Source organism: Bufo bufo, chromosome 6, assembly GCF_905171765.1.
Source record: "Bufo bufo chromosome 6, aBufBuf1.1, whole genome shotgun sequence".
Taxonomy (NCBI): domain Eukaryota; kingdom Metazoa; phylum Chordata; class Amphibia; order Anura; family Bufonidae; genus Bufo; species Bufo bufo.
Window position 1 is genome coordinate 405,922,681 of NC_053394.1, and position 14,470 is coordinate 405,937,150.

At 49.8% G+C, this 14,470-nt stretch overlaps 1 protein-coding gene across 1 annotated transcript in view; it reads left to right on the top strand.

Moving 5' to 3' along the window:
- Positions 1-14,470, top strand: part of LOC121005787 (zinc finger protein OZF-like) — a 30,414-nt gene that overhangs the window by 7,284 nt on the left and 8,660 nt on the right. Inside the window, exon 2 of the mRNA XM_040438552.1 lies at positions 3,856-3,911. Coding sequence (XP_040294486.1) covers positions 3,856-3,911 — 56 coding nt within the window. The remainder of the gene's footprint in view (positions 1-3,855; positions 3,912-14,470) is intronic.

Below are 14,470 nucleotides of genomic sequence, written 5' to 3' on the forward strand. Positions count from 1 at the left end.
AGATGTAGACATGGCAGAACATTCCTCAGACAACCATTAATAACCTCACTGATAGCGGCCGAGGTGTGTAAGTGCGGGGATTTCTCCGCCTGGAGCTCATACTCCATACTGAATACATCCAGAGGTTTTCAATATTTTGTTTCCATTTTTTCTCATTTGCATATCATTAACATATCTATTTATCCTGTGATTTCCAGAATTCCACCGCTACAATCTCAGTGCTCAGGACTGTGCGTTTATTATCCTCAAGACGATCTGTATTTGGGGTAAATCCTGAGATCCCAGCTGATAGGAGGAGGGTAGTCTGAGCTCTGGATCTATGATGTCATCTACCAGATTACAGCTTTATTATCTCCTTCGACGTCTCCTCTTATTATCTCCAGTAATTGTATTTTACATGGGATTTTGTAGGATTTTACATCGTCTCATCTTCTTTCCATACAGGTTCCTACAATATAGGATCCGCTCAGTGGATATCTCCTATATAAGATCCTTCTCCTGACTGACCCGTCAAGGATGGATAAGGACAAGGACAAGATGGCAGAGAGTATAATAAATCTCACTCTAGAGATCCTCTTCCGGCTTACTGGAGAGGTGAGAGATTCTGATGATGTCACATTACATCATCTTATCTATGTTACTAACAGATGGACATGACTGGAGAGGTGAGGGACTCTGGAAATGTATGGAGTGATATTTATTACTGTGTCTCTCCATAACCAGGACTACACAGTAGTGAAGAAGACCTCTAGTGGGCGCTGTCAGGTCCCTATGTCTGAAGGATGGGGAAGAACCCTGAGCCCAATCGCAGGACCTCCACCTCACCCCCTGATACATGAGGAAATCACTAGAGAGAAGATCCTGGAACTCACTAACAAGATGATTGAGCTGCTGACTGGAGAGGTGACACTGCTGGAAATGCTGGGACATTATACAGGAACGCTATAAAGGGATCTGGGTGATGACTGTGCCATTGTGTTGTCAGGTTCCTGTAAGGTGTCAGGATGTCACCATCTATTTCTCCTTGGAGGAGTGGGAGTATTTAGAAGGGCACAAGGATCTGTACAAGGACATCATGATGGAGGATCACTGGCCCCTCACATCACAAGGTAAAAGACATAACTAAATCCACACGTCCTCTCATTATCTGTATGTAAGGAATGAATTCAGTAACTGGATGTGTTTCCTACAGTTAAGGAAGAGAGAAGAACACCGAAGAGATGTCCCAGTCCTCTTCTTCCACAGGATGGTTCAGAAGAACATCACAATGTCCCACAGGATGATCAGGTAGATGGAGATAAGGACGTCATGATGGAGGATCACTGGCCCCTCACATCACCAGGTAATAGACATGACTAAGTACACACGTCCTCTCATTATCTGTATGTAAGGAATGAATTCAGTCACTGGATGTGTTTCCTACAGTTAAGGAAGAGAGAAGAACACCGGAGAGATGTCCCAGTCCTCTTCTTCCACAGGATGGTTCAGAAGAACATCACAATGTCCCACAGGATGATCAGGTAGATGGAGATAAGGTCTCATGAAATGTCCGCTATGATCTGTAGAAGGCTGTGAAGATCTTGTGTTCAGTCTTGTTTTATCCACCAGTAGGGGTGGGCGATATAGACGATATAGGCGATATGCGATATAAATTTGTGCCACGATATGGATTTTGAGCATATCGCCTATATCGCCGGACCGCGATATGATCGCGCTCTCTGCGCCCACCATCTTCTCCTGAACCGGCACACTGGGCACAGTGGAGAAGGAGGGAGTCCCTCCCTCCCCACTGTGCGCGGCTGCCGCTGACCACCAATGACAAGAGGAGGAGGGGAGGGACTGACAGTAAATCATTGAGTTTTCACGATCTCAGTGAGCGCGTGAAAACTCAAATCCGATGGTATATTCTAACCCCCAGGCGTTCCCATGGTGACAGGGACGCTTGCCTGGGGGTTAGTTAGAATATACAGGGCTACGCCGCTGACAGTAGAACATTTAAAAACTAATCAGTAACTTTAACTTTATTCATTGGTGATCTCTTTACTGTATACCTTACTAGGTCTTAGCTCCGGTAACAGCAGGCAGTGCGGGCGGGCGGCGCTCACTCACTGATGTCACGCGCCTGCTCCTCCCACTAGGCGGCGCAGGCGCGTGACGTCAGTGAGTGAGCGCCGCCCCCCCGCACTGCCTGCTGTTATCGGAGCTAAGACCTAGTAAGGTATACAGTAAAGAGATCACCAATGAATAAAGTTAAAGTTACTGATTAGTTTTTAAATGTATTCCTGTGAGCGTCGGGGGGGGGGGGGGGGGGGATCTGTGGATGGCACCGTTTAGGGGAGGGGGGGGATCTGTGGATGGCACCGTTTAGGGGAGGGGGGAACTGGGGATGGCACCGTTTAGGGGAGGGGGGGAACTGGGGATGGCACCGTTTAGGGGAGGGGGGGAACTGGGGATGGCACCGTTTAGGGGAGTGGGGGGGGATCTGGGGATGGCACCGTTTAGGGGAGGGGGGGATCTGTGGATGGCACCATTTAGGGGAGGGGGATCAGCTCCCTGCTGCTGTGTGCACAAAGCACAGGGCAGCAGGGAGAGTGTAAAGTCCTATTCACCCTAATAGAGCTCTATTAGGGTGAATATGACAAGGGTTCTACGTTCTAGCCCTTAAGGAGACTAATAGTTATTAAATAAAAAGTTAAAAAAAGTTTAAACACGCCCCCCCAAAATATAGAAAACAATATATCGCAATATATATCGCATATCGCACATGCTTAAAATTATATCGCAATATAGATTTTAGGCCATATCGCCCACCCCTATCCACCAGTATAGAATGTTTTATCCTTGTATAATGAGAAAGGTGGAGATGGCAGGAGTACAGCTGACCATAGACATTACATGTTGTCTGAATCTATTTACAGTTTTCTGGCTATGGAGACTGCTGACTGGAATAAGGAACCAACAGGTTGGATTTATACAGAAAACCTGCAGATAATTGTGTGAAACGAAGTGGAAGTGGATCCGCTTTGTCTCTTACAAAGATTTGACTAGGAACAACTTCTAAAGGCATTATCCAAGTGGCCCCCTGGTTTTCACCCTTTAACTCCTGTACAAGGATCTTGACTCTGCTGCAGAGGAACCACCAGGACTCTAACTCTTGAAGTAGTCTCTGTAAAGGTGCCCCTACTGTGGTCAAGGGACACTTGTAGAACCATAGTCAAGGAGAGGCTGAGGGCAGGCAGAGTACATGCAATATGGTAAACAGTCAGATGTCAAGGCAGGCAGCTCAGGGTCAGAACTGAGATCAGGCAAGGGTCAGGTCAGACAGATAAGGGTCAAATCTAGAAGTCAGGCAGAAGACCATACAGAAAACAGGCAAGCAAGCTAATGTCACAACTTTAGTGTACTAGAAACTGTTGCTCAGGTGCCTTCCGATGGCTGTGAGAGATTATTGTGCATGTGTACTTAACCTTTAAGAGTTGGTGAAAACACGTGCGTGTGCCCTATGGGCAACGAGTGCCACTGTCATCAGGAAGCAGACATCAGCCAATGTGGAAGGACAGCGTTTCTCCAGCAGCCAGAATCACTAGGCAGGGGGAGAGGAACTCCAGTGGGACAAGACTCTAGACCCTTGAAGCTTTAAATCGGGTGAACAGGCAGCAGGCATGCCCACCAACAGAAGTGGAGTGTCTGTAAGCATAATACTGCAACCATAACAGAAGACTGCTGTCATTTTGGCTTTCTGGTCATATAAAACATTCCACTCAACTTCTCCAAATGTCTGATGACTTTTACAATATTTCTTTCACAGCTTGTGAATCCGGGTGAAGATCTGAACATGATATATGTTACAGAGACACATGTGAGGGGTGATGAGCAGATTATAGAGGACATTCCTACAGATAACCGCACAGGTGAGTAGTAACTAGGGTTGAGCGAACCCGAACTGTAAAGTTCAGGTTCGTACCGAACTTTAGGATTTTTGGACCCCAGACCTGAACCCGAACTTTTCCGTAAAAGTTCGGGTTCGGTGTTCAGCGCTTTCTTGGCGCTTTTTGAAAGGCTGCACAGCAGCCTATCAACAAACGGTTAACTGTCTGACCTTAGAAGCCATGACAGCCATGCCTACTAATGGCATGGCTGTGATTGGCCAGAGCAGCATGTGACCCAGGCTCTATATAAGCTTGAGTCACATAGCGCTGCACGTCACTCTGCTGTTACAAGTGTAGGGAGAGGATGCTGCTGGACTTGTGATTTCAGGGAGAGAATAGGAGAGAATCTAACTCAGCAATCTACAGAGAAATAGTTGTGTGGGTGCAGGACACAATCGTTTTACCCTGCCCTGAGGCCATTGACCAAAAGAAAACAAAAACTTTTATAATTCTGTTAGTAAGGTGGATGGCGGCGGCCACTTTATGCAAGCTCAGTGCACCAGCACTGCATCTGAGCTTTTGGGACATTGCAAATCACAATTTTCTTTGCCAAACTACAACATCTGGATTAGTCAGTGTGCAATTTAAGGTAGAAATACACCCATCATTTTCTAGGGTTTTAAAAACACACTATTCTTTTCAAAAAACAGTATTTTCCAGATCTGCAAGTGTTAAATTCAAGTTTAATATATACATCTTTTCATATTTCTGTTAACAAAAAACACAATTTTGGCAATCTACAACATCTGTATTAGTCAGTGTGCAATTTAAGCTAGAAATACACCCATCATTTTCTGGGGTTTTAAAAACACACTATTCTTTTCAAAAAACAGTATTTTCCTGTTCTGCAAGTGTTAAATTCAAGTTTAATATATACATCTTTCATATTTCTGTTAACAAAAAACACAATTTTGGCAATCTACAACATCTTGGTTAGTCAGTGTGCAATTTAAGCTAGAAATACACCCATCATTTTCTGGGGTTTGAAAAACATTTTTTTTTTACAAAAACACTATTTTCAGGCCTTGCAGCATCAGCACGTGTAAAATTACAGGCTTATATACTGCTGTCAAATTCAGTTGTTAAACAAACACTCGTTTGGGCACAAAAAATTTAGTTGGCAGCCTTTGATGCAGATGTCATTGTGAGATACACCCTTAATACATTTGGGTTACATTCAGAGATTTTAAATACCACCATTTGGTGCACTAATACTGAATTCAGGCCTGCACTGGTTCAGGCCCTGTGAGATACACCCTCTACATACAGGGATTTGAAATACAGCCATTTAAAATACAGCCATTTTGGGCAAAGAAATATTTACTTCAGGCCTACACTGGTTCAGACCATGTGAGATACCCCCTCTACATACAGGGGTTTGATTAAGGGATTTGAAATACAGCCATTTGAAATACAGCCATTTTGGGCAAAGAAATATTTACTTCAGGTCTACACTGGTTCAGACCGTGTGAGATACCCCCTCTACATACAGGGGTTTGAATCAGGCATTTGAAATGCAGCCATTTTGGGCAAATAAATATTTACTTCAGGCCTACACTGGTTCAGACCGTGTGAGATACCCCCTCTACATACAGGGGTTTGATTCAGGGATTTGAAATACAGCCATTTTGTGCAAAGAAATATTTACTTCAGGCCTACACTGGTTCAGGCCCTGTGAGATACACCCTCTACATACAGGGGTTTGAATCAGGCATTTGAAATACAGCCATTTTGGGCAAAGAAATATTAAATTTAGGCCTACACTGGTTCAGGCCCTGTGAGATACTGCCTCTACATACAGGGGTTTTAATCAGGCATTTGAAATACAGCCATTTTGTGCAAAGAAATATTTAATTTAGGCCTACACTGGTTCAGACCGTGTGAGATACACCCTTTATATACTGTCGTTCTATTCTACTATTAATTAAACACCCATTTAGGGCAAGATCCTAAATTTGAAAAATATGAGGAGAGCATCAAATAAAGGACGTGGCCCAGGTCGTGGTGCTGCTGGTGGAGCTCCTGTTGCAGGGAGAGGACGTGGTCGATCTGTGCCAGCTACACGCACAAGTGAAACCCCTTCCTCAGGTGCGAGTAGGCGACAAAACCTGCAGCGGTATTTGGTCGGGCCTAATGCTGCTCTACGAATGGTGAGGCCTGAACAAGTACAGGCAATAGTAGATTGGGTTGCTGACAGTGGATCCAGTTCCTTCACATTGTCTCCCATCCAGTCTCCTGCTGAAAGACCACAGTTGGCACCTACAGCCGATGTCCATCAGTCTTTCACCTCACTCCCTTGCAAATCAGCCAAGCAGTCTGAGCCCCAAGTCATGCAGCAGTCTCTTCTGCTTTTTGATGACTCTGTTAGCAGGGTTTCCCAGGGCCATCCACCTAGCCCTGCCCCAGAAGTGGAAGAGATTGAGTGCACCGATGGCCAACCACTTATCTTTCAAGATGAGTACATGGGAGGACTATCGCAGCATGTCTCGGATGATGATGACGAAACATAGGTGCCAACTGCTGAGGCTTTCGAAAGTGTGCAGACTGACAAGGAAGGCAAGGGTAAAGACTGGGTGGAAGATGATGTGAAGGACGATGAGGTCCTCGACCCTACGTGGAATCAAGGTCATGCGAGTGACCTATGTAGTTCGGAGGAAGAGGCAGACAATGTGCTGACGACAAGACACGAGTGGTTTGCACGCTGTGCAATCAGAGCCTGAAGCGAGGCATAAATGTTCTCAACCTGAGCACAACCTGCATGACCAGGCCTCCTCCTGCTTCCTCTTCTGCTGCAGTCGCGGCCTCTTCATCCACCTCTGGAGGGACAGTGCCACCTGCCACCCCGCAAACAGAGGATCTGCCAGCAACACCAACACCTGGGTCACCAAGCATCTCCACAATGCCCCACGGAAGCGTTCACCTCTCCATATCCCAAACGCTGGAGAGGAAGAGGAAGTACCCACCTACCCAAGAATGGCAGCATTTCTAAATTACTGGCCTTTGAAATGCTGTCATTCCGTCTGGTGGAGACGAATAGTTTTAAAGGCCTTATCACAGTGGCTGTCCCACAGTACGTCATGCCCAGCCGCCACTACTTTTCAAGGCGAGCCATCCCTTCCCTTCACAACCAAGTAGGAGACAAAATCAGGTGTGCACTGCACAATGCCATCTGTGGCAAGGTGCACCTCTGACTACGGATACGTGGACCAGTAAGCACGGTCAGGGCCGTTATATCTCCATAACAGCACACTGGGTAAATGCAGTGGCGGCTGGGCCTGAGGCGGATAGCAGTTTGGCGCATGTCCTTCCACCACCGAAGATTGCAGGGCGCTTCAGTTTGCCTCCTGTTGCTTCCTCCTCCTACTCTATATCCTCATTCTCTACCAGCTTCTCATCCGGTCAGCGTAACACCTTCACCACCAACTTCAGCACAGCCAGGGGTAAACGACAGAAGGCAGTTTTAAAACGTATCTTTTTAATGGGGACAAACCCCACACCGCGCAGGAGCTGTGGACGGGCCTTGAACAACAGACCGATGAGTGGTTTGTGCCAGTCAGCTTCAAGCCCGGCCTGGTGGTGTGCGATAATGGGCAAAATCTCGTAGCAGCTCTGGGACTAGCCGGTTTGATGCAAATCCCTTGCCTGGTGCATGTGCTGAATTTGGTGGTGCAGAGAATCCTTAAAAATTACCCCGATATGTCAGAGCTGCTGCATAAAGTGTGGGCCGTCTGTGCGTGCTTTCGGCGTTCTCACCCTGCTGCTGCTCACCTGTCAGCGCTGCAGCGTAACTTCGGCCTTCCCGCTCACCGACTCATATGCGACGTGCCCACAAGGTGGAACTCCACCTTGCACATGCTGGCCAGACTGTGCGAGCAGCAGCAGGCAATAGTGGAGTTTCAGCTGCAGCACGCACGGGTGAGTCGCTCGGTGGAACAGCACCACTTCACCACCAATGACTGGGCCTCCATGTGAGACCTGTGTTCCTTGTTGCGCTGTTTCGAGTACTCCACCAACATGGCCAGTGCCGATAACGCCGTTCTCAGCGTTACTATCCCACTTCTATGACTCTTTGAAAAAACGCTCCTGACGATGATGGAAGAGGATGTGGCACAGGAGGAGGAAGAGGGATCATTTCGTAGGGTTTCCAGCCAGTTATTCCCAAGTGGCTCCGAGGGTAAGTTCCTGCACCCACAAATCCAAGGTACACAATTGTCCAGCCAGGGCACAGTTCTGAAGGATGAGGAGGTGGAGGAGGAGGAGATACCATGTTCACAGCACGGTGGCACCCAGACCAGCTAATGGCCATCACTGGTGCGTGGATACAGAGGACACAGACGATACACCTCCCACAGAGCTTTTCGTTGCCTCTGGGCAGCCTGGCACACATGAGCGATTACATGCTGCAGTGTCTCTGCACCGACCGCCGAGTTGCCCACATTTTAACTTGTGCTGATTACTGGGTGGCCACGCTGCTGGATCCCCGTTACAAGGACAATGTACCGTCCGTAATTCCATCACTGGAGCGTGATCGTAAGATGCACGCTGGTAGACGCACTGCTGGTGGCATTCCCACCTGACAGCGGGGGCACAGTGGAAGCACAAGGCGAAGGCAGAGGTCTCCAACGCAGCTGGGGCACCGCCAGCACCTCAGAAGGCAGGGTTAGCATGGCCGAAATGTGGAAAAGCTTTGTCAGCACACCACAACAACCAGCACCACCAGCTGATATGGAACGTCTTAGCAGGAGGCAGCATTTCACCAACATGGTGGAGCAGTATTTATGCACACGCCTACACGTACCAAATGAGGGGTCTGCCACCTTCAACTTCTGGGTCTCCAAATTAGGCACATGGCCTGAGCTTGCCCTTTATGCCTTGGAGGTGCTGGCCTGCCCTGCAGCCAGTGTATTATCTGAACGTGTGTGTCAGGATTCGAACCAGTGACCAGCCATGTCCCAGGCAGTAGCTCTAGCCACTAGACTACCAACCCTTCTGGACATTTCCTTCTACTAAACTCGTTGATCTACCTTGTTCCAGCCTTGCCTTGTTAATCTCTGTGATTCCTTGCACCTGCTTCTTCCTCTTTATAAGCCCAGCCTCTTGCACCAGATCCCTGCTGGTTATTGTTCTCCTGGACTTGATCCTGCTGCATATACTGCTGTTCCTCTGTTGCTACTGCTACCAACTCGACTGCTGCTGACCTTGGAATTGTCCCCGACTACTCTTCTGCTTGTCCCTACCAACTGAACTGCTTCCACCGTTCCCGATCCGGATTGTCTGACCACGCTCACTGCCGCCTGCCCTGACCCACCGCCTGCTAACCGATTACGCCTCTGCCTGACTTCCTGCAACTACAACCTGCCTACGGTCCTTGCCACTGGACTCCACCTCCAGCCAGCTGTCCTCTGACTCAGGTGAGCCTGTAGGATTGCAACAGAATAACCAGCCAAAAAATGGAGTCCGCGATGGCCACCCTGCGCAAACAAGTCTCCGAACTTCAGGAGTTTGGCACCTCTGCCCAAAAGGAAATGACTCAACTTCAAGGCGCGATCCAGAGCCAACAGAGAGAAATTATCGACTTACAGCGTCAACTACTGGACGTACGCAGCGCGGTCACAGACTCCCGCATGCCTCTCCCGTCAAAGTTTAACGGCGATCGGAGCCAGTTTCGGGGGTTCCTCAACCAGTGCCGTATCTACTTTCAGATGCAGCCGGGCTCCTTTTCCTCGGACAGAAAGAAGATCCTGTTCATCATTAACCTTCTAACTGACGAGGCCCTGGCATGGGCATCCCCATATGTGGAGTCCCACAGTCTTTTATTAAATAATCTAGACAACTTCACCGCAGCCATGAGCCAAGTCTTCGACGACCCTAACCGCTGCGCGACTGCCGAGGCTAGGCTGCACAGTCTACGGCAGGGAAGACGCTCTGTAGCCGAGTATTCCTCCGAGTTCCGCCGCTGGGTCACGGACACCACCTGGAACCCCGCTGCTCAGAAAAGTCAATTTCGCCGCGGACTCTCCGAACTTATAAAGGATGAGCTCGCCAGGGTAGACGCCCCAGACGATCTAGATGACTTCGTCCAACTGTGCATTCGAATTGACCGGAGACTCGCGGAAAGAAGGAGAGAAAGACTCTGGTCCTTAGATAACAGGCCCGCGTACCCTTTCACTCCAATGACTCAGCCGGCTCACCAACCCTCCACCGAACCGATGCAGGTCGACACACTGCGCAAGACTCTATCGGCTGCTGAAAAGGAGAGACGACTGGCCGCGGGCCTCTGCCTTTACTGTGGCGAGCCAGGGCACTTCGCTATTAGGTGCCCCAATAAGACTTGCCGAACCATTGCTGTCACTGAATTACGGGAATTACAACAAGCTACAATTTCACCCTTGGCCTCTGAAACCATGGACACTACAGGTACCGGGTCCCACTTCATTGTTCCCATCCTTATCACCATTGGGGAACGACAGCTTCCCTGCTCCGCAATGCTTGACTCGGGGGCCGGCGGAAATTTCATGGACTTGACCTTCGCCCATGAGAACAACATACCACTGGTAACCAGGGCAGCCCCCATCGATCTGGAAACCGTCGATGGGACCCCGCTCTCTTCTGGGCCGGTTACGCACCAGACCGCTGATCTTCAACTTCTCGTCAAACCCGATCATCAGGAAACCATTCACTTCTCCCTGATCACCTCCCCTAAGTTTCCGGTGATCCTAGGCATCCCTTGGTTGGAAACTCACAACCCCTCGGTGGACTGGGATGCCCGCTGCATACGGTTCCGCTCGGACTTTTGTTCTCAGAACTGTTTACGTGAATCCGTCCCTTCTCCGCCCGAAGAACCTACCATATTCGGACTATCCACCAAGGAGCTTTTACCCCCTCAATATCTGGAGTTCCAGGATGTCTGTGACAAAAGAAATGCAGACAAACTGCCCCCGCATCGGCCTTATGACTGCCCGATTGAGCTGCTACCTGGAGCCGAAATACCCTTCGGCAGTATATACTCCCTCTCCGAGCCGGAACCAAAGGCCCTGAAGGAGTACTTAGACGAAAATCTAAAAAAAAGTTTTATCCGACCTTCCACATCCCCTGCAGGGGCCCCTTTCTTCTTCGTGGAGAAAAAAGACTCTTCTCTACGCCCTTGCATAGATTATCGAAAGCTCAACAACGTTACTGTGAAGAACCGGTACCCTCTCCCCCTGATTTCTGAACTCCTTGAGAGACTTCGGGCGGCAAAAGTCTTCACTAAGCTCGATCTCCGAGGAGCCTACTACCTGGTCCGAATTCGCCCGGGGGACGAGTGGAAAAACCACCTTCCGAACCCGCTATGGTCACTTTGAGTATCTGGTCATGCCTTTCGGCCTCTGCAATGCCCCTGCTACCTTCCAACATTTTATCAACGACGTCCTCAGGGACATGCTTGACCAATTTGTGGTAGCATATCTGGACGATATTTTGATTTTCTCAGAAGACCCTGAACAACATCGTGGGCATGTCCGCAGGGTGCTACAGAAACTCAGTGAACAGTCTCTCTATATTAAACTGGAGAAGTGCGAATTTGAACAGACTTCCACCCAATTCCTCGGCTATATTATTTCACCGGAGGGCTTAAGTATGGATCCCCGGAAGATCCAGGCTGTGACTGAGTGGCCCGCCCCGAAGAACGAAAAGGAGGTCCAGAGGTTTGTAGGTTTTGCAAACTTTTATCGGAAGTTCATCAGGAACTTTTCAAAAATCATCGCCCCAATCACTCAACTAACAAAAAAGACTGTCCCCTTCGTGTGGACTCCGGAGGCACAGGAGGCCTTTGCTAAACTGAAGTCCCTCTTCACCTCTGCCCCGATCCTGGCCCACCCAAACCCTGAATTACCATTTACGGTCGAGGTGGACGCCTCCGACGCTGCGGTGGGCGCAATTCTGTCTCAACGTTCAGGGGAAAAGATGCTCCTACACCCTTGCGCTTTCTTCTCCCGCCAGATGTCCCCCGCTGAACGGAATTACGACATGGGGAATAAGGAACTGCTGGCAATCAAGGACGCTTTCACCGAGTGGAGACACTTGCTGGAGGGGGCCCATAATCCCATCTCTGTATACACTGACCACCGGAACCTAGAGTTTATCCGCAGCGCCAAGAGACTCACCGCCAGACAGGCCAGGTGGAGTCTGTTTTTCTCCAGATTCAATTTTGTTATCTCCTATCGCCCTGGGTCGAAGAACGGCAAAGCGGATGCTCTCTCAAGGATGTTCTCTGAACCCTCTCAGATCAATGAGGCTCCGGCCGGTATCCTTCCCGACAGAAGCATCATAGGAGCCACCTACTTGAGGGAACTCCTGGGTTCCCTCAAGGAAGGGTATGAGAACGATCACCTCCTCACCTACCCACCTGGAGCTGTAAACCTTACTCTCAAGGGTGGCTACTGGTTGTACCGGGATCAGCAGTTGTACGTACCAGAATCTGCACGACTTGACGTACTTAAACTCAACCACGATTCCAAACCGGCCGGCCATCTGGGTATCAGAAGGACCCAGGAGCTCCTCTCCCGTTTCTTCTGGTGGCCAACTTACAGAAAAGATACCGAGAGGTTTGTCTCCTCATGCACGACGTGCGCCCGCAACAAGACCCCCCGCTCCTCCCCCGTGGGCTTGCTATGTCCACTCCCGGTTCCCTCCCGCCCCTGGGGTTCAATCTCCATGGACTTTATTGTGGAACTTCCTCCCTCCAGAACGACACCGTTCTGGTCGTCGTCGACCGTCTCACCAAAATGGCCCACTTCATCCCCTGCAAGGGCCTACCTACCGCCAAACAGACGGCCGATCTCGTACTCCGAGAGGTTTTTAGGCTACATGGGGCCCCGGACGATGTTGTTTCGGATCGGGGAGTACAGTTCACTTCCAGGTGAACCTGTCTTCCGCGTTCCACCCCCAATCCAATGGGCAGACCGAGAGAACGAATCAAACCCTCGAGCAGTATTTGCGCTGTTTCGTCACCCATCTGCAGGACGACTGGCTGGACCACCGAGTTCGCCTATAACAATGCGGAGCACAGTTCTACCCAATACAGCCCGTTCTACGCTAACACCGGCCTACACCCAACCTTCATCCCTCACTTGCCCATTTCCACCACAGTCCCAGCTGTGGCCGAACGTCTTGCAAGTCTACAACAGGCACAGGAAAATATTCGGGACAATCTACATCGAGCCCAGAGCCGCTTCAAGCAGGCAGCGGATAAACACCGCAAACCCGCTCCGGAATTCCAGGTAGGGGACAAGATGTGGCTCTCCACCAGAAACCTAAGCCCAAAGGTTCCCTTCCGGAAGTTGGGCCAAAAATACATGGGTCCTTTCCGGATCACGGCTCGAATCAACGAAGTTACCTTCCGACTCGACCTTCCCGACTCCATCCGAGTGCACCCGGTTTTCCACTGCTCTCTCCTGAACCCACTTGTTGAGAACACTTTCCCAGGCCGCCACCCCCCTCCTCCTCCTCCGGTAAGAGTACAAGACCAGGAGGAATACACTGTGGCCAAGATCCTTGACTCCAGACTCCACCGTGGAAGGCTGCAGTATCTAGTTGGGTGGAAGGGCTATTCCCCCGAGGATAACTCCTGGGAGCCGGAGGAAAATGTCCATGCCCCCAGACTGGTAAAATCTTTCCACCAAAGACATCCCGATAAACCATCATCTGCGGTGCCCGGAGGTCACCTTGGAAGGGGTAGGGAGTACTGTCAGGATTCGAACCAGTGACCAGCCATGTCCCAGGCAGTAGCTCTAGCCACTAGACTACCAACCCTTCTGGACATTTCCTTCTACTAAACTCGTTGATCTACCTTGTTCCAGCCTTGCCTTGTTAATCTCTGTGATTCCTTGCACCTGCTTCTTCCTCTTTATAAGCCCAGCCTCTTGCACCAGATCCCTGCTGGTTATTGTTCTCCTGGACCAACTCTACCAACTCGACTGCTGCCGACCTTGGAATTGTCCCCGACTACTCTTCTGCTTGTCCCTACCAACTGAACTGTTTCCACCGTTCCCGATCCGGATTGTCTGACCACGCTCACTGCCGCCTGCCCTGACCCACCGCCTGCTAACCGATTACGCCTCTGCCTGACTTCCTGCAACTACAACCTGCCTGCGGTCCTTGCCACTGGACTCCACCTCCAGCCAGCTGTCCTCTGACTCAGGTGAGCCTGTAGGATTGCAACAGTGTGTTTAGCACGGCATGGGGCGTCATCACAGACAAGCGCAGCCGCCTGTCCACAGCCAATGTGGACAAGCTCACGTTCATTGAAATGAACCAGGCATAGATCCCTCAGGACTTGTCAGTACCTTGTGCAGAATAGACATGTATACTGGCACTAAGCAGCCATTGTTATACTGCAGCGCAATTTCTTATGTTTGTATTTTGGATATTTCACACTCTTTTGGAGTGTACCTTAATTTTACAAAATTTTAATTAAAACCAAAAACCTGTGTTGGCTTTCTCGTCCTCCTCCACCGCCGCTTCCACCTACTCCGCTACGTCCACCGCCTCCTCAAACTCCT